Source organism: Numenius arquata, chromosome W (genome assembly GCF_964106895.1).
Source record: "Numenius arquata chromosome W, bNumArq3.hap1.1, whole genome shotgun sequence".
Lineage (NCBI taxonomy): Eukaryota > Metazoa > Chordata > Aves > Charadriiformes > Scolopacidae > Numenius > Numenius arquata.
Window position 1 is genome coordinate 1636012 of NC_133615.1, and position 21338 is coordinate 1657349.

The 21338-nt window shown below is 48.2% G+C and overlaps 1 protein-coding gene across 1 annotated transcript in view; it reads right to left on the reverse strand.

The window, feature by feature from the left end:
• Window positions 1–21338, reverse strand: part of LOC141476561 (netrin receptor DCC) — a 581575-nt gene that overhangs the window by 138077 nt on the left and 422160 nt on the right. Inside the window, exons 10-11 of the mRNA XM_074165252.1 lie at window positions 7031–7179; window positions 5964–6102 (exon numbers count right to left, since the gene is read on the reverse strand). Coding sequence (XP_074021353.1) covers window positions 5964–6102; window positions 7031–7179 — 288 coding nt within the window. The remainder of the gene's footprint in view (window positions 1–5963; window positions 6103–7030; window positions 7180–21338) is intronic.

Sequence of the window (21338 nt, forward strand, 5' to 3'; positions counted from 1 at the left end):
GGAGGACATACCACTGACTACATTGTAGCAGGAATTAATATGAGAAGAACCACCCCTGGGCAGTCACTCATGAAAGGACGGCAGAAAAATCCTAGAAATGCCGCTTTTCCCAGATTATTTTAAGCAGCGCTGGTCAGACAGCTCCTTCTCCGGCCTCTGTCTAGTCACGTCCACACTCAACACAGAAATCCCCAAAGTGCAGCACTTTGTAGCATCCTCAGCGCCCCCTGCTATTTAAGGATTTAAGTCAGTCAGAACCAAGTCATTTGTCAGCGCTAATAAGAAAAAAGAGTCTTTTAAAATGCAGGCAACAAAAGAGCAAAAGCAACAGCAGGTAAACAGGAGGGTCCCGCTGGCAGCGAAGGCCCACCTTAAGATCGTTGTCCTTCATGAAGGCTCTGTGGATCATAAAAAAGGGGGGAAAAAAGAAAAAAAAATTGCATTTGCATCTAAATAATCTAAAAACTCAAATTGTTTAGAGGCAGAGGTACAGCAAAGAGAATATAGGAAGGAATACTGAAAAGTATTCCTCAGTCTAGGGACCTCACGTCAGGCAGATCTGCTGTTAGGAAAGGTCCAGGGTCAGAAATAGCCCGAATCACCTGGGAGTTACAATCATAGAATGTCCGGGTTGGAAGGGACCTTTCAGATCACTGAGTCCAACCATCAACCCGACACTGACAAAGCCACCACTAACCCATGTCCCTCAGCACCACGTCTGCCCGGCTTTTAAATCCCTCCAGGGATGGTGACTCCACCATGTCCCCGGGCAGCCTCTTCCAAGGTTTGATAACCCTTTTGGTGAAGAAACTTTTCCTAATACCCATCCTAGACCTCCCCTGGTACAACTTGAGGCCGAGCGGTCCAGGCTGGGGAAGACGAGCATCCTTGGCCATGGGACCTGAGCCCCGTCTCAGCTCTGCCCCAACCTGCCGGGGCTCCACACGCAAAGTCCTTCCCTCCTCAACCTCTTTTCTTCCTCTCTCCAGACCAGCAGCTTTAGAAACCACTTGGTTTCTCCTCCGGTGCAGGGATCATTCTTTATTTGTTTCCATACCGCCCACCACAATGCCCAGTTGATCTAAGGCATCGCTGTTACACGAAACATCTCATCTCCCTTAACACGGCGGAGATGTTGCTGCTCACGCTCCCCTCATTTTGAAAAACATCAGGCAGAAAAGCGCCTCCGGGCTGCACTTGGCAACGCGAGGAAGAAGAAAAGCGAGGTATTTTTGGATGGTTCTGAATTAGCCGGATCTGGTGAACGCCGAGATCTCCCAGAAAAGCCTGTTTTCGCTGGAGAATATTTGCTCTTGTCTGTGAGAGGCAGAAATGCTCACGGCCCCAGTTTCTCAAACATGATTCCTCTTCTCTTTCCCTTCTCGCAGAGTCACAGAATCGTCATGGTTGGAAAGGACCTCTGAGATCACCGAGTCCAACCACACACACACACACAAAAACCCCCTTACAGTCTTGGGCACTAGAGCATGCCCTGAAGTGCCACGTCTACACGTTCCTTAAATACCTCCAGGGACCTCCACCACCTCCCTGGGCAGGCTGTTCCAGTGCCTGACCACCCTCTCAGGAAAGTCATTCTTCCTGATATCTAATCTAAACCTCCCCTGCCCCAACTTCAGACCATCTCCTCTGCTCCTGTCATTATTCCCTTGGGAGAAGAGGCCAACACCCACCTCTCTACACCCTCCTTTCAGGGAGTTGGAGAGGGCAATGAGGTCCCCCCTCAGCCTCCTCTTCTCCAAACTAAACATGCCCAGTTCCCTCAGCCTCTCCTCCTATGACTTGTTCTCCAGATCCCTCTCTTGGGCAGCGAAGGCTCATTGTGACATTTAGCCACTGTCACCTTAAACCCTTCCTTCTCGCTACTGTCCCCACTACATATTATTCCCCTACCAGACAAACTTCTCTTCATTTTTCTTCTTTTACTATTTATTTGTCTTTCTATTATTTTGATTATTCCTCCTCGGTGAACGCTTGTCATATTTCCCAATTCTGTTGCCCGCGTGAACATAACTGATGCGCTCCTTATCTTTCCTTCTAGATCTTCAATCAAACCCCGAAATAAATCCAGACCTGACCCAGCACCGAACTCAATCACTTCCCCGGACGCACTGTGCGTCTTTCTTCCTCGCTCGCTGCTCGGTCGAGGAGACGTTTTGCATCACCGAATCACAGACCCTGATTGAATATCTCGGGTTGCTGAAAAATCAGGGAGCTCCCCTGGCAAACCCAGCGCCTGCGAGATTCCAATTCCTTCCTCCCGGTTTGTATCGTTGATCAAAGCAAGCAATTGGACGCACCTGGTAAAATGTGGGGGTTTTTTGTTTATTATTCACGGCTTAATTATACCATTAGAAATTAGAGGAGAACTCATTTTACCCAGCGTTAGCTCTGCAATAAGCGATGAACAGAGGCACCCAGAGAGAACTCGGCCCCTTCGTCTTGGAACGGGGTGACTCAGTGGTGCAAGAAGCACTGGATATATTGGAGGAGGCTCGCTGCCTGCCTTGGACCAGGCATCTAAAGGCAGGTGAGATGAGCCTCACTGCTGGAGACGTACTGATGGCAAGAAGGTTCATATGGCAAGGTACTCAGATTCTGTGGGGTTTTTTGGTTGGGTTTTTCATAGAAAAAAGGTTGAAATGGATCTTCAAAGTCCATCCAGTCCTACCCCCTGCCCTGGGCAGGGACACCTCCCACCAGAACAGGTTGCTCCAAGCCCCCTCCAACCTGGCCTTGAACCCCTCCAGGGATGGGGCAGCCACAGCTTCTCTGGGCAACCTGCGCCAGGGTCTCACCACACTCACAGCAAAGAAGTTCTTCCCCAGATCTCATCTCAATCTCCCCTCTTTCAGTGTCAAACCCTTCCCCCTTGTCCTATGGCTCCCCTCCCTGATCAAGAGTCCCTCCCCAGCAGGAGTGGGGAATCACAGCATGGTTTAGGTTGGAAGTGACTTTGAAGACCATCGAGTTCCAACCCCCTGCCATGGGCAGGGACACCTCCCACCAGACCACGTTGCTCAAAGCCCCCTCCAACCTGGCCTTGAACCCCTCCAGGGATGGGGCAGCCACAACTTCTCTGGGCAACCTGTTCCAGTGCTTCACCACCCTCACAGCAAAGAATTTCCTCCTAATATCTAATCTGAATCTCCCCTCTGCCAATTTAAAACCATCACCCCTTGTCCTGTCACTACATCTCCTGACAAAGAGTCCCTCTCCGGCTCTCCTGTAGGCTCCCTTCAGATATTGGAAGGCTGCTATGAGGTCTCCCCGGAGCCTTCTCTTCTCCAGGCTGAACAGCCCCAGCTCTCTCAGCCTGTCTTCATAGGGGAGGTGCTCCATCCCTCTGATCATCTTCGTGGCCCTCCGCTGGACCCCTTCCAACAGGTCCATGTCCTTCCTGTGTTGAGGACTCCAAAGCTGGACACAGTATTTCAGGTAGGGTCTCATGAGTGCAGAAAGAAACCAAAGCGGTTTCAGGCAGGGGCAGAATAAGGAGGATGAAAAAAATACCCTGCAGGGATTTTCCCTTCTTTTACACCTGCTCCAAAAACAAGAGGAAGGCTGGAAAGGCTGCAGCCGACCGACTTCTTTGAAGAACAGACTTTTGCTTGAATAAAGAGAAAAATAAATACCACCTTCTTCCAGATTCCCCAAACGAGGGCACCTTAAGCACACCCCCGTTTTCTGGAATAGCCTCCTGCAATCCTTCTCGGATAGCAGTGATTTTTGTTCGCAGACAGGTGAGGCGTTTGAAACACTCGCCGAGGCTAATTTTCAGACTCATGAATAACAATCTTTCCCTTTCCCACTTAAGGTGACATTTAAAACCAAAGTGGAATATGGGGCCGCGGTTCTACACTTCACAGTGTGAATTAAATCTACATACATTATGCAAAATATTCATTTTCACTTGTTTTCCTTTTGTTTTTATAATTATAAGTGTGAAGTAATTTATTCTGCCAAGATCCAGCCTGTATTACAAGGGAAAACTGAATTTGCTGGGTAGATTTAAGTAGCACTTGAAAAAATATTGCAGAGGTGTCAAAGGTAAAATCTCAGTGTCAGCCCAGCCGGGGCTCTCGTGGATGAAACCCATGAAGATACAGCCCAGAATAGCACAGATTGAAACGGGGTTGAGGTTCAACCAGGTCCCCCACTCGGGGTTCCCCACACTCCCAGTCCCTTCCACGGGGTCTGTTTTAGAGCCTGCCGATAGCCCTCTTATCACAGAATGGTTTGGGTAGGAAGGGACCTTGAAGATCATCCAGTTCCACCCAATTTCTACACTTTTGTAGCCCAAATGACTGCAGTGAAGTTATTCCCAATCTTGGCCAGGGCTGGGGATCATAGAATGGTTAGAGTTGGAAGGGACCTTAAAGATCATCCAGTTCCAACCCCCTGCCATGGGCAGGGACACCTCCCACCACACCAGGTTGCTCAAAGCCCCATCCAGCCTGGCCTTAAACACTTCCAGGGATGGGGCAGCCACAGCTTCCCTGGACAACCTGTTCCAGTGCCTCACCACCCTCACAGCAAAGAATTTCCTCCTAATATCTAATCTGAATCTCCCCTCTGCCAATTTAAAACCATTACCCCTTGTCCTGTCACTACATCTCCTGACAAAGAGTCCCTCTCCGGCTCTCCTGTAGGCTCCCTTCAGATATTGGAAGGCTGCTATGAGGTCTCCCCGGAGCCTTCTCTTCTCCAGGCTGAACAACCCCAGCTCTCTCAACCTGTCTTCATAGGGGAGGTGCTCCATCCCTCTGATCATCTCCGTGGCCCTCCGCTGGACCCCTTCCAACAGGTCCATGTCCTTCCTGTGTTGAGGACTCCAAAGCTGGACACAGAACTCCAGGTGGGGTCTCACGAGCGCAGAGTAGAGGGGTAGAATCACCTCCCGCGACCTGCTGGCCACACTTCTCTTGATGCAGCCCAGAATCTGGTTTGCTTTCTGGGCTGCCAGCACGCGTTGCTGGCTCATGTTGAGCTTCTCATCCACCAACACCCCCAAGTCCTTCTCCTCAGGGCTGCTCTCCAGCCATTCTCCGCCCAACCTGTATTTGTGCCTGGGATCGCCACGTCCCAGGTGCAGGACCCTGCACTTGGCCTGGTTGAACTTCATGCGATTTGCACGAGCCCACCTCTCAAGCCTGTCTAGGTCCCTCTGGATGGCATCCCTTCCCTCCAGCGTGTCGACCGTGCCACCGAGCTTGGTGTCGTCGGCAAACTTGCTGAGGGTGCACTCTATCCCACTGTCCATGTCTCCGACAAAGATGTTGAACAGCACTGGTCCCAGTATCGACCCCTGAGGAACCCCCTGAGGATCCCTGAGGCCGAGTGGCTTCATCGGGCTCAGTGACTTCCCGAGGACTCAGGCGTGCGCAAGTTTTGCGATATCAGACACAACTAAGTGCTTCCCGAGGCAAAATCAAATTCAATTTCTCGCTTGCGAGCCACAGGAGCACGGCACGAGGAAGGAGGATGGTGCAAAGATGGAAGCCCTGGCTCATTTGTGTTTAAAACACAGGCAAAAACCAGGCGGTTGGCTCTTCAAATAATAATAAAGCTACAGTTGATAAGTTGAAAGAATACACCTGTGCTGAAATAAAATTGAAAATAAAGAGAAAAGTAGACTATCCTTATATATATATATATAAGGATATACTTATATCCTTATATATATATAAGACTATCCTATGTCTTATTATTAGACATCGGAATAACGAACTAAACCAATTATCCTTGGAGACAAGCACCAGCTCAGAGGGTACCACTCCATGGAACCTTGGGTTCAATAAGCTCCTCGCTTCATTGCAAGGAGGTTACCGAATCCAAGGTTCATCCAATTCCTCCTCCAAAAGACGCTGGCAGAAGAAAAAGCCTCGTGATTGCACCCGACAGGCACAACCTGCCCACCCCAGAGCCCCTCCGTCCCCGCTCACCGTCCGAGAGCGTGGTGACCGTCACATCCTCGGTGGAGACGCCGGGGCCGTAGCGGTTGTAGGCGAGGAAGCGCAGGCTGTACTCGGTGAACTTCTTCAGCCCCTCCAGGCGGTAGGAGAGCCCGTCCACCTCCACGTTCTAAGCACACAGGGGCGAGAAACCAAGGGGATACGTGAGAGCCAGCGCCACGGCCGTGCCGAGGGATGAGCGGATTAGAGCAGAGCTTTTCACTCTTTGAGAAGTGGAGCTAAATCCTTATTTAAGTTGGAATAAAAGGTAATTTGTAACAGAAGGGCTTGTTCCAGCTGGGTTCTCGGCGCTCATCTGAGCGCCTCGGAGTTGCGTTTCATTACTTACGATGCAGGAGAAGAGGGGTTTTTTGGTGGTTAAGCCAGTTGCTGCCACTCCACAGGGACAGCAGAAAAAGAAAGGCAAAGAATCAAAAGGGGAATTTTGGCGAAAAAAAGGAAGTAAAATAAAAGCAAGCACCGAAAAAATGGGGACGATATAAAACTTCCCGTAAAAGCACTGAGGCACAAGAGCGCTGATGCCTGGGATTATCAGGTCAAAAAAAAGATCCCCGATTTCTTTCCCTATCGATTATTACCACGAGCACCTGTCAGTCTGGAGAGAACAGGCATCACTTCTGGATTCAGATTATTTTACCCTCCCCCCTCGAAAGAAGTTACAAGAAGCAACTAAAAAAAATGTACCTTCTGCAAATATCACACGTACAAACTGCACTTAATGTGATTTTGCACAAATAAAGGGGGAGTCCAAAGGCTCCTTAAACACTCTTTGGCATTATTACTAAATTTCAGCGTAAAGCTGAGAACGGTTAAAATATAACAGGCTGCTTCCTTCTACCTCCTGAACCTCTTTTATACTGGTGGAAGTTTATTTTGCTTGATTTTCTCTTTTCTGACCAGTCTGTGCAACGTTTTGTTATAACCTGGAGGACTAATCTGTAAAATATCTCACTTTGAGCGCTTTCGAGACCTGCAGATGCCTCCACCAAACATCTCCTTTCCGCAGATGGAGCAGAACCGCTCCGACGACCGCTTACCTGCTCCCTCCCCGTCGCCGTCTCCGTGAGGAAGAGCCTGTAGCCTTGAACGGGGCCGTTTGCGTAGGCAGGAGGATCCCAGGAGACCAGAATGGAGGTCGGTGAGGTAGACACAGCCCGCAGGTTCTCCACCGGCCCGGGGACTTGCACTGCATGGAACGGAAAGGACAGGATGAGGTGAAAAACCCGTTCCCCCATCGTGTGGCAAGACCCAGCCCAGTGCACACTCCGAGGGACAGAGTTCCCTAGGTTGGAAAGGACCTTTCAAATCATCTAGTGCCTGCACCGGCACCACTTCAGCACCCAACGCCTCAAAAACTCCAGAGAAAATACAAAAGGAATGATAAACCCATGGGAAGTACACCGCCAAAAGATTCCTGCAGATTTAGCACCACGAAGAGATGAAACACTGAACAGGGTTGTTCCATCAAGGCTCCATCTCTGTGTCTTTGGCTCAAGGGATGGACTTCCTCTTTAAGGTTGGACCAGATGATCCTTGAGGTCCCTTCCAACCCGGTACTCTATGACTCTTATGATTTGTAAAATTAAATTTCTGGGAAATAATGAGACCAAATATCTAATGCACTCAATAGATGGAGTAGTAGGAAATCTAGGAGACATGCAAACCTGATCATCCAAGACCAATTCAAGCTAAGGATTCCCATTAGAGGAACCATCAGAAAAACCCACAGGCAAACACCAACACTCCAAAAGTCATCTCATCGACACACTTAAAGCTGGTTTCCAGTGAGACACCACTTAGTTGTGTGTTTCTCTCCCAGCTCTGTACACACCAGCTTGATGCTATTAAATCATAAATTGATTTGGTGCGCTGCAGCAGGCTTTGGTTTCTTCTAGCAAGCAATTAGCCTTCAGATGTGAAGCCTTACGGGCAGTCCTGGAGACGCTCCAGTGAAGGCGGGAGCCCACAAAGGCTGGGCTGTAGCCTGGTGTCCCCCCGAACGTAGCAGTGGCATGAGGTTGCTCCCGTAAAGCCACAGGAAGCTGGGAGTATGGAGCAATGGGATGGATTTGGTCAGAAGGAATCATGCAGCTCTTCTGGGCAACTGGGCTGATGTCAGAGTTGACCTTGCTTTGGCTGGACCAGAGACATGCCAGCATCCAACCTGCATTACTCTATCATCTACAAACCCTCATTTCACCTTAAAAGCTAGTCCTCAGTAGTATAAGCTCCAATCATAGAATCATAGAATGGTTTGGGTTGGAAGGGACCTTAAAGACCATCGAGTTCCATAGGTAGGGACGCCTCCCACCAGACCAGGTTGCTCCAAGCCCCATACAACCTGGCCTTGAACCCCTCCAGGGATGGGGCAGCCACAGCTTCTCTGGGCAACCTGGGCCAGGGTCTCACCACCCTCACAGCAAAGAAGTTCTTCCCCACATCTCATCTCCATCTCCACTCTTCCAGTGTCAAACCCTTCCCCCTCCTCCTATGGCTCCCCTCCCTGATCCAGAGTCCCTCCCCAGCTTTCCTGGAGCCCCTTGAGGGACCGGAAGGCTGATATGATATAAATCTGTAGCCCCAGTTCTGCTCTTAAATAATAGTCCTGTGTTCGCACGGTGCCCAGCAGTTAGAGAAATCACAGGGCTCATCTCACAACCCAAATACCCACCATAAATCATTACAACATCCCGCCTGGGGAACTACGACGTGGTTTGCTTCCTTCTGAAAAGACAGAGGTTGAGCCTTAAAGTAGAGACGCTTTGAAAGGGAAAGTCTCGACCGCCTTGACACCAGGATGGTGCTGGTGGCTGAAGAAACCAATATAATTAATTTATATATATAATTATATTAATTATCCATATAGAATTATATTAATTTATATAACTGCGGCAAAAACGCGAAGGTCAAGCGGGAGGTTATTTCTGAAAACCTCCAACGCCAAAAAATAACTTTTTTTTTTTTTTTTTTAATTTCAAGAGGGAGCGGGGCCGTGGCGTAAAACAAACCGGCACGGTATTGTACAACCGGCAGAAAACAGAATTACAGCTCCTGGAACAGCCTTTCCCTGAAGCTACAGCCCCGTTACGGGGCGGTTTCACGCTAAGAGTTCTTTTTTTTTTTTTGTGAATCCCTAAGCGTCCGACCCCGCGCTCCCCGCATCCCTCCCGCTCCCGCAGAACGGGGACGGATACGGGAGAAAAGCCCCCGACGAACCCCGAACAGTCTTCGATCACAGTTTCAGGTGTAGACGCACCGTGGAGACGTTCAAAATGGTTTTATTTCCTTCGTCCCGCTTTCCTTTTCGCTCTATTTCCATAGTTCCGACAGGCGCTCTAACGCGCTTAAGGTCTCCGTGTTTTCAGCGCGCGCAAAGCATTTCATAATCTCTCCCGATCCCTTCTGTCAAATAATAATCTGGTGAAAATTGGCATGAAGTTTTAAATCTTTTTCCTATATTCCTATATCGCTTTACGTTCCATTAAAACAAGACATGAAATCCTGTCGCTTCTCAAGTCAGCCTCTTACAACTACCAGCATCCTTTCACGAAGGCAAAAAGAAAAAAAGGATAAAGAGGGCAAAAAGAGGACTGAGGAGGGTGGGTTTTTTTTTATCATAATGCTTCAATATAGTCTAAAAGTCACCGTTCTTCTCAGAACGCCCTTCTGTTCCCACGGAAGACGGGTCCGGCGTCTCAGCCTGTTCCATAAATACACGTTACCTCAACTGCTTGCAATGAGTTCGGTGCTGCTCTCACCGCTGCCGGTTTTGGGGTGGTTTTGGGGGAATCACTCCCCATCACTGGCAGCAATCGGACCCAAAGCCAAAAAAGGTCAAATTATTTATTTTTTTCCCCCAAACTGATTTTAGAAATATGCATTAACTGTCTTTCTGTTATTACTGGGCTGAGTCACAGAATTACAGAATGATATGGGGTTGGGAAGGGACCTCTGGAGATCATCTAGTCCAACCCCCTGCCAAAGCAGGGCCACCCAGAGCAGGTTGCACAGGAACACGTCCAAGGGGGTTAGAATGTCTTTGGAGACAGAGATTCCACCACCTCTCTGGGCAGCCTCTTCCAGGGCTCTGACACCCTCACAGGAAAGAAGTTCCTCCTCATGGTTAGGTGGAACTTCCCATGTTTAAGTTTGTGCCCGTTTCATCTTGTCCTGTCCCTGGGCACCACTGAAAAAAGACTGGCCCCATCCTCCTGACACCCACCCTTGAAGTATTTATAGGCCTTGATCAGATCCCCCCTCAGGCTTCTCTTCTCCAGACTCAAAAGACCCAAGAAGTCCCTCAGCCTTTCCACATCAGAGAGATGCTCCAGGCCCATAACCATCTTTGTGGTCCTCTGCTATACCCTCTCCAGCAGTTCCCTGTCCTTCTTGAACTGGGGAACCCAGAACTGGACCCAGTGCTCCAGATGGAGCCTCCCCAGAGCAGAGCAAAGTGGGAGGATGACCTCCCTCCACCTGCTGGCCACAGTCTTCCTGATTCCCCCCAGGATGCCATTGGCCTGCTTGGTCACAAGGGCACGTTGCTGGCTCATGGGCATCCTGGTGTCCACCAGGACTCCCAGGTCTTTCTCCTCAGAGCTGCTCTCCAGCAGGCCACCCCCACCCTGTCCTGGTGCAGGGGGTTATTCCTCCCCAGGTGCAGCACCCTACACTTGCCCTTGCTGAATTTCATCAGGTTCCTCTCTGCCCAACACTCCAGCCTGTCCAGGTCTTGCTGTCTGGCGGCACAGCTTTCTGGTGTGTCTCCACGCTGTGTTGTAAGAATGAGCCTCACTGCCCCAAAGCCAATGTTCCCAGCGCTAGAAGATGATGTTTACTACGGGCACCTGATATATACCTTGATTTTAGGTGTATTTTATTGCAGAAATAAATACCTGTGTTTGCAACATATTCATTGTGTTTCTAATCTGAGCTGGCCCCAGCAGAGATGGTTGTCCTCTATGTAAACGGTACGTCTTGCTTTTCATCTTCCAGCAGTTCTCAAGTCTTACAGATTATGGGCTATTGTTGGAGCTAACCTTCTGCCAGCAGTTTTTATAAATCCAAAGAGGTCATAAGCAGTTGACCATAGGTGAAGAGCCTCCAGAGAACATCCATAACTCATGTCTCCATCTTATGGTACTGCACACAGAATCATGGAATGGTTTGGGTCAGAAGGGACCTTCAAGATCATCTTGTTCCACCTCCCACTAGACCAGGTTCATCAAAGCCCCATCCAGCCTGCCTTGAACACCTCCAGGGATGTGTGTCCTGACCCAGCTGCTGATGTCCCACATGCATGGGGCAAGTTGGGAGCCTCTGGCAGGAGAAGCCACGCTCAGATTCCTATCTCTGGGGTACGATGGCACAAGTTGAGCCAATGCAGCTTGACTTTGGGGTAAGCAGACCCGGAGAAGCTCAGCAGGAGGCCTTCACAGCTCGAGATGGCCAATAGTTGCTGGGAAGACCTGGCCACTTGTAGAGTATCAGGCTTTTAAGACCTCTAGTAACCCTCCAAGCTTGATTTGTTGTAGGAGTAGAAAGGGGTGGCATCTCTGTACTTTGTATTGAGAGACTCTGTCATTGACCCCACTCATTTTCAGATGCATAAAACCAGACGTCCACATAGTCAACTGCTCCTCAGAAACAGCAGGAACACAATTTCTTCTTTCAAGAGCCTTCACTATTCTTCCGCAGAGATTTCCTCTTTGCTCTTGTTCAGTTAAACTTCTGATAATAATAGTTAATAAGATACAAGAAAGACACAAGGGCTTAAAATAGGAATGTAGGCAACTACGTCAAAAATTGCTTGGCAACTGCCTAAGCATGTTCAAAATCTCTCTCAAACCTGATGTTTTCTTAAGTTTCTGAAGCTCTGCATTCTGCACCCAAGGCCACTCTGCCTGTGCCGGTGGGAATCTGGCTCATACCAAAGCCCCAGGGCAGAGGAGCACCTAAACACCATGAGTGCAGTTCTGCTAGGTAAAGACCTCAGTGACCCCAAGATTGTTGCCTTAAGTTCTACCACAAGACACTGACCTTCTTGGTGGACTATGGATGAGCTCCAGCCTTGGGCTCTTAGGTACACTGATGCAGAAGTTTGCACGGCAGCGAAGAGAGTCCTAGACACCACCTTGAATTTGAATGCCCCAATATGAGGTGAAAGGATCACGGTCCTACTTCTTTTCTCTCTTCTTCTGCACCCAGGGGACTTTTGCTGTCTATAGTCCAACCCAAGTGACCCCAAGACTGTTACCTTAAGATCTGTCACAAGACACTGACCTTCTTGGTGGGCTATGGATGTGCTCCAGCCTTGGGCTCTAAGGTGTCTTGATGCAGAAGCTTGCATGACAGCCTATGGACAAGAAAGTCCTAGACACCACCTTGAACGTGAATGCCCAAATATGAGGTGAAAGGATCATGGTTCTACTTCTTTTCTTCCTTCTTCTGCTCCCAGGGGTCTTGACTTTTGCTGTCTATAGTCCACCCAATGTCCTCTCTAGTGGCCATGATGGTCCTGCACCGAGAGCACCACTCAAGGCTCTCATGCTCTGGATCCTTTCAGGTAGAAAAGAGCATTAAATCTTTGCATTAAGTCCTTCCAAGAGAGAGCACGTACCACCGAGCACGTACTACCACCGTGCTTTCATACGGAACACAAAACCACTTCTCCCAACTCCATTTTTTTAAGGAAACATGCCCGTTAATTCCAAGTTAGGCTTCTCTGCCATCTCCATCACGGAAGCTGCTTTAGAAAAAATCATTTTTCCTAGTGATTCATTCCTCTCCATAATGAGATACGATGATTAACATGTTCCTGTTATTACATTTCACTTTTTGTTTAAACAGCTGGTTCGCTGCCGATCCGCACTGAAAACATTTCAAACATAAAACATTTATGAAGCTACTTGCAGTTATTGATAATGGAGTGCATGCTTTGATTGCGCCTTTGATTTTTGCTCCCCCCCTTTCTCTCTGTAGTTAACAGCTTTAACGATATTTCATTAAAATCTGGTTCCGTGCTGCAAGGAAAGATCATAGAATCATAGAATGGTTCGCATTGGAAGGGAACTTAAAGATCATCGATTCCCAACCCCCTGCCATGGGCAGGGACACCTCCCACCACACCAGGTTGATCAAAGTCCCCTCCAACCTGGCCTTCAACCCCTCCAGGGATGGGGCAGCCACAGCTTCTCTGGGCAACCTGGGCCAGGCTCTCACCACCCTCACAGCAAAGAAGTTCTTCCCCACATCTCATCTCCATCTCCCCTCTTTCAGTGTCAAACCCTTCCCCCTCCTCCTATGGCTCCCCTCCCTGATCCAGAGTCCCTCCCCAGCTTTCCTGGAGCCCCTTGAGGGACTGGAAGGGGCTCGAAGGTCTCCCCGGAGCCTTCTCTTCTCCAGGCTGAACAACCCTAGCTCCCTCAGCCTGTCCTCACAGCAGAGGGGCTCCAGCCCCTTCATGGGGCCCCTTCATGGCCTCCTCTGGACTCGTTCCAACAAGTCCAAGAAGTAACTTCAGAGAGCCTCGAGGCAGCGTAATTATTAACACAGTGAAACCTAGTTCCCCACACTGAACACCAGTTCCCTGATACAGGCCAGGATGCTGTTGGCCCTCTTGGCCATCTGGGCACAGGTGGCCAATACTCTTTGATTTGCTAAGGAACGTGGGACCAGGGATGGTACCACCAAGTGATGCAATGGAGGTGGTTCAGCTCCAAACTCTGCAGTGATGGGAAAGTGCCTCCTTGGAGCTGCCTCTACTGGAGGAGGTTGGGAAACGCATTCTCCTCCACCCTCCTGCTGGGGACAGGCAGGGACTTGGGGGAAGGATGGGGACCTGAGCATCACCAGAGACGCCAAATGTCACCGTGGGCTACAACACAATACAAACTTTAGAAAGACTGGAACAAGAGGCAGGTGGGAGTATGGCGTTATCTTCTTGCCAAAGAAAAATTTGGCCAAAAATGGGTACGACAGCGACAGCAGAAGCAGCCCAACACCTAGATGGGCTCTTAATTAATAAAGAAACTTTAAAAAGTATCTTCAGTACCCAGCATTTCCACTCCCACACTTATTTTGCCTGAATTTCAAACACCTCAGCATCTATCCCAGTGCACAGTTCTAGGAACTGAACCCCTGTAACCAACCGGTTACTCCCGAAAGAACACACTATTTTATACGGTTTCCTACTATTAATTATTACAAGATACCGACGGGGTGTGTTTTTGGGAGGAAAAACGCAATTTGTGGATGGAGGAAGAAGTCGTCTGTTGGAACAGTTTGCACTGGGGAGAAAATCTCTCCACGGATCAAAATTTATTAAGATTTCGCTAACGTCAATAAGGTATTTGAAAGCAAATACGGGGCGCAAACACAGACACTAAAAAAAACAGTCTGCAGTCAACAAGATAAATTAATTTCTAAAACAAGCTTTTCTTACAAAATCCGTCTGCTTCTGGCTGGCCAAACATGCCCTGCGTTTGTTTGAGGTCTGAAAAAATGGAAGGAAACCCTTCTGAAGGGAAGAGGGTTTCGGGCTGGAGGCCCCGCTGTGCTCTTCGGTGAAATGATAGCGTCCAAACTAAAAAACAACTACTGACTTCCAGAGGGACAGGAATTCAACCTTTTCTTTTAAGAAACAGCGCGCAGAAAGACAGGTTCCAGCAACCCTGGCTCAGGCTTCCAGAGGGAGCTTGGATAAATAATTTAATGCTTTTATGCTTCAGTTTCCTTCCCATAAAATGGCATAAAAATATATCTCCTACCCATTCTTTATCTTACCTATTTATACTGCAAGATTTCTGGGGTAGGAAGAAGGGCCCAGCTAAAACAAAGATGAATGCACGTCAAATGGAACCGAGACAGAATTTCAATCCCTACATCCAAAGCTATTTTAGAAACGCTCAGCAGCAGCCTGTTTTACAGGACATTTTCTCTTCGACCTTCTCCCTCTCATGGTGCTGTGCTCCTGAAGAGGAACTGGTGAGGAACAGGCTGAGCACCTCCAGTGATGGCAGCACCCACGTCCCTGATGGGAGCTCTGTGACACCTCTGTGACAAAGCAATGGGTTCTGATGTCCCACAGAGACAACCAACATGGACCAAAGGACCTACCCGAAATGTTTGAATGATTTGGCCCTTCCCAGGAATAGTAGTAGGCTGGAGCACATCCTTTGGTCAACTGCAGAAGATTAAGGCTCTATCTTCTGTCTCAGGTCTAGTCCCTCCATTACATTTGTAGAAATCATAGCACAAATGGCCTCATAGCACAAAGAACCTATCATCTAGGTCTCTAGACAACGTCTGTCCTACAAATAGAACCTGTCTCCCCACAGAAATAGCTTTGTTTCTGATGAAAAGGGTTGAGAAGAGCTTTGCACCACCATTCAGCCAGGGCAGTGGTGGAGTCACCATCCCTGGAGGTATTTAAAAGCCATGCAGATGTGGTCCTGAGGGACATGGCTTAGTGGTGGTTTTGGCAGTGTTAGGTTGATGGTTGGACTCGATGATCTCAAAGGTCCCTTCCAACCTAGACCATTCTATCATTCAGTAAAATGTGGTGGCATCAGATCAGCTGGAGGCACTGAGCAGGCCTCCTCCTGGTGCCCAAATCAAGCTTGGTGAAGTTCATTTCATTTCCAGCTCATTACCACTGCCCCAATTACTAGTGTTTTTGGAAAGCTGTAGGGAAAGCAGAGTTTTTTGGATAAATCTCAGCAAAGCGACTATTGTCCAGGGACAGATGTGCCAGAGCCAAAGCCAACTGCCCAGTCGGGCTGGGGACACACAGCCAGGGGACACACAGGGTGGTGTGTGTCCCACCAGCAGCGAGGGGGAAGGACGGCCATGCTGCCCGGGGACTGTGGCATCATAACGCTCCCTTGAGGGACATAAGGATGAAGGAAATGGACCCTAGTGCAGAAGAGCTTCCAACTGCAACGTGTTTTGTACTGGCAAGGTGGACATCTTCATCAGGGTAAGGGGTGCCAGGGGCTGTCCATCTGTCCTACACCTGGTCGAGGGGTATCCAGGCAGAACCACTGCGCTTCTGCCTCACTGTCTGCATCATGGACCGAAAAAAATGGAGATTTCATGCAAATGATGCAATGCCTTGATTTGCATAGTTGATTAAGATACACTCATCTGTTCTGCATTTTGATTATTTTTTTTTTTTTCAGATAAAAGTGGCTTTAATTTTCGGCTCCTTCGCGGCGAGTCAGTCAAAGCCAAGTGTTTCACTTGGTGCCTCTGCAGCTCAGCAAACCTGGAGCAGAATTACAACACCCTTCTAACTGCCGAAGCTTATTATTTATAAAACCCAAAAAAAGGCAACGATTAGGTGACAAGCACCCAATTCTTCACATCAACCACCTCCAGGAAGCACCGGAAGGAAGGAGCGCGCGGCGCAGACCAACCTCAGAAATGGAAAACCCCTCTTCTCATTTTAGAGCATTTGGAGTATTTTCACTGAAGCAAGATTATTTCCAATAAACACGGTGCTCACAGACATCAAAACATTTGGAGGAAAAAAACCCAAAAACCCCAAAAACCAAACAGTGACAATTTTTGCTTAGTGAGAAAAAGGAAGCAAAGTAATTCCGTAATGCTGAAACTGCCAGTAATGATGTTTTCAAACTAAAATAGTTCTATTCTAAATAACTTGGAAATTACTCGCACTGATTTTGGTGTAAGTTTTTCACTATTTTTACATACCGGATGAGAGAATGAAAGACATTGTTTCATTAAAGCAAAAAAAAAGGAAAGCAATTCCATCTCTGGAGATATTCAAACCTTGCCGGGACACGTTCCTGTGCAACCTGCTCTGGGTGGACCTGCTTTGGCAGGGGGTTGGACTAGATGATCTCCAGAGGTCCCTTCCAACCCCATATCATTCTGTGATACTCTGAATCAAGAATTGTTTTCACTGCACTTTAAAATACAAGAGATTTCAACATCAAAAAATTTCCTGTGAACCCCAAACCCAAAGTCCAAACCTCTGGTCCTTGCCGTGCTCTTGCTGTACTCAATCTATACTTAAAGAGTCCGGTGAAAATGGTGATGAAAGAATCATAGAATGGTTTGGGTTGGAAGGGATCTTCAAGGTCATCTAGTACTGACGTCCTGCCCTGGGCAGGGACACCTCCCACCAGACCAGGTTGCTCCAAGCCCCCTCCAACCTGGCCTTGAGCCCCTCCAGGGATGGGGCAGCCACAGCTTCTCTGGGCAACCTGGGCCAGGGTCTCACCACCTTCACAGCAAAGAAGTTCTTCCCCAGATCTCACCTCCATCTACAGGAAAACAACTCCTGAGCCTGGCACTGATATGCCCCGCATTGGATGTACCAGCACTTCTGCCCTAAGTGTGAAGCCACGGAGATGCCTACTCACAACTGCAGCAGGACGGATTCCGTGCACACATCTGAAATAATATCTATTTCTCCTCTACTGGGGCTCTTCCTCTGTGCAACTGAGGACACCAAGACGTAAGAAGGTCTCATAAAGGGGATGCGAAGTAATTTGAATTCAATTTTAATTATAACATTTCATATAGCAATGCAAATTCCTAATGAGACGGACACTTTTCAAAGGAGGCAGAAGAGCCAGTCAGAAAAAAAAAACATAATCAACCAAACAAAAACCCCAAAAGAGAAGAATTTGACTGCGTTATTTCAGTTAATTAAGATGAATGATGAACAGCAAGCGATTTGTGGTGCTTTAAAATTGACCCCAAGGCAACTTGAAAATGAACATTTTTACTTTCTGGATTTAATTTGGTCTTTAACTCTTAGTCGACCAAGCCGATAACAAACTCTCCTGCTCTTGTTGAGCCAGAACCTGCTCTCCTATTTCAGAGAGAAGGGCTTGGAGGACATCTTCAGTGGATGAAGATTCCCACGTCTTCACCGTTGTGCCCATTTCATAGAATCACAGAATGGTTTGGGTTGGAAGGGACCTTAAAGACCATCGAGTTCCAACCCCCCTGCCCTGGGCAGGGACACCTCCCACCAGACCAGGTTGCTCAAAGCCCCATCCAACCTGGTCTTCAGAAATGAAGAGATGAGGATGTGCAGGAATCAAACACCGTATTTTCACCTCCTCCTCTTTGCGAATTTTTTTTTCCAAAGTTTCTAGGAAGCAGTACACATTTTCATTTTTCTCTTATTTGATGCCTCCTTCTATCTCCTTATTGCAAACAGCCTTTACAAAAGCCTTAATCCCCCTCCCCATGACACCCAGGGAACCAAATATTCAGCAGGTAAGTGCAGACGGGGTCGGTGAAGCTGCCTTAAAGGACCGCATTGTGTTCCCCAAGAGAAACTAGAAATTCAAGGGGAAATAGAAAGAAAAAAAAAGGCCATGGCACTAAAGGTAACCAGAGCCTGAAGAGAAAACCAGCAGGAGGCCATCTTTTATCTCAATTATCAATGGCGAAAGTCTCTATGAACCAGCCCTGACTCCAGTTTAAATGACGCGGCAGAGGAGGACGGGAGCTGGGAACGGGAGCAGGGAAATCATTTCCCATGGGAACACGGCGCAGATCCCCCCCCCAAATAAAATTATTTTCTGTTTTCTTTGAAATTAAACGCGCCGTCAAAACAAATCCACAGGAAACAAAAGACAAAATTTATTCGGGGGATCTGAATTCCTATTTTCCAGTGCACAAGAGAGCAACTTCCAAGAGTTGAGATTGAAGCAACTCTTCTCTCTCAAGAAAAAGACCCCCAAAAATTGGCAAAATGGATGGGAAACCAGAAGCAGGACTCGAAGATGGACAGGAAAACAGACACCTCCACCTTTTCCTTTCGGTCTGCCCAACTTTTGGCAAAGAAGTTACGTTTCATTAAAGTTTAAAGCCATTGAAAACCTCCCCACCCCCCACCCCCGCCAATGCTCCACATAAATTACTCATAAAATTAAAGATCCATGCAAGGATGGGCATAAAGTTACCCCAGGGTGTATTTTCCCGAGCCATTATGGAAGGATACACACAAATGAGGAGGATATTAATGACTCCACAGGACACATTTTTCAGGATGGCTTCAGCCTTTCATCAAGCGAGGAGAAAAATTCGCTACCGAGGCACTACACCGGAGACGCTCACCCTTCTGCCTGCCCCAGCTCTTTTGTATATGGATAAATATATTAAATATATATAAATACATAAACATCCTGCATCTTGCAAAAAAAGGACACTGCCCAAAACCGATGCGGCCATTCGTTATTGCGGGGATCTTTTTGTACGTAAAAAAATTGGCAGGGTGAGACTGCAGGCTCAGATAGAGACTTTTTAAAGTAATAATATAATATAAATGATTTTTTCAATTGAAAAGAATATATATAACGTTGCTGTAAACTGATGGATGGAGAGCAGGAGCACCACGTCCTCATCACTGTGACACCCGACTGAGGCAAAGAAGGCTCCTGATGGAGCCCGTGAACCCTTCATTAGATGGGACCAACTGTAAGTCTATTAAAAATAGATTAATTTTTGTTCCATCAGTACAGGATGGAAAGGGCAATCTCTGCCATGAAGGATATTCAAGCAGCACGGATAGACCTGTACCTGTGTCATCTCAGTGGGCTTTAAAGACATCCCCCCCTTCCCCTTGCTTTTTCACGTGGAATTTCACTGAATTTCACTGAATTTTTAGAGTTGGAAGGGACCATAAAGATCATCTAGTCCAACTCCCCTGCCGAAGCAGGATTGCCCAGAGCATCTCAGAGCATGTTACTCAGGGCTGCATCCAGGCGGGTCTTGAAAATCTCCAAAGAAGGGGACTCCACGCCCTCCCTGGGCAGCCTGTTCCAGGGCTCTGGCACCCTCACCGTGAAGAAGTTTCTTCTCATATTTGAGTGGAACCTCCTATGTTCCAGCTTGTGCCCGTTGCCCCTCGTCCTCTCACTGGCAACCACTGAAAAGAGTCTGGCTCCCTCCTCCTTCAACCCACCCTTCAGATACTTATAAGCATTGATAAGGTCTCCCCTCAGCCTTCTCTTCTCCAGGCTAAAGAGTCCCAGCTCTCTCAGCCTTTCTTCATAAGGGAGATGCTCCAATCCCCTAATCATCTTTGTTGCCCTTCGCTGGACTCTTTCCAGTAGTTCCCTGTCCCTCTTGAACTGGGGAGCCCAGAACTGGACGCAGTATTCCAGTTGTGGCCTCACCAGTGCAGAGCAGAGGGGGAGAATGACTTCCCTCGACCTACTGGCCACACTCTTCCCTATGCAGCCCAGGATCCCGTTGGCCTTCCTGGCCACAAGAGCACACTGCTTGCTCATTGTCATTTTGCTGTCTACCAGGACCCCCAGATCTTTCTCTTCAGAACTTGACTCCAGCAGGTCCACCCCTAACCTTTACTGGTGCCTGACATTCTTCTTCCCCAGGTGCAGGACCCTACACTTTTCCCTGTTGAACCTCATGAGGTTCTTCCTTGCCCAGCTCTCCAGCCTGTCCAGGTCTCGCTGGATGGCAGCGCGGCCCTCGGGGGTGTCAGCCACCCCTCCCAGTTTGGTATCATCAGCAAACTTGCTGATTGATAAGCGATTGAGCATAATATAAAAATAAGCATATATAAAATAAGCAAAGATTTGATTAACAAGCAGCAAACTTGCAATTTCATTGCATTAATTTTACTGGCCTTTTAATTTTCTATGCGCTTTTGACACTTGCAGAAGAAACGTATGTTAAAAGAGACCGCGGTTCAAATTTTGGCTGCGTCTCTTTAACGTTTCCCGTGCAGTAACTTCCAAGAATATTGCCTCCACTGGGAAACTTGTAGAAAAAACACCACCAAACCCAGTTGAGTAACTGCTGGTGCGACTGCTTTAATGCAGTCCTGATGGCAGTTTTTGCTGCTATTTGTCTTCGCGAGAAAATTCCGCCGAAGCCAGTCAGTGATGAAATGAGAAAAGAAAGAAAAGAAATGCTCCCCCACCGTAATCACAAAAAAAAATAAATGAAACTCTGAAATGAGTAAGGGACTGAATTCCTGAGGTTTGATGCTCCGGCCTCTAAGGGGAATTGAAAATAATTCCAGAAGTATCTAGGCAGGGGTGGATCTGGGTGACCAAAGTCCCCCAAGGCAAGAAGGGGACCCTCTAGCTGCTGCAAAATGCCCCACTCAGTACACAAAGCCACCCCAAAACTCTATATTTGTTTGAGAATTTGCATTTTCAGGCCATTGGGGTGAGGAGCACGGCTCCTCCCGGCTGCTCCCCACCTTGGGGGACACCACGGGGGGGGACAGATTTCTTGGATAGCACAGGAGGGGGGAGACATATGGGTACACAGCTGGGCTTCTCCTAAGCAGGTACCGCAATACTGTCCTACCTCAGGAGGATACGG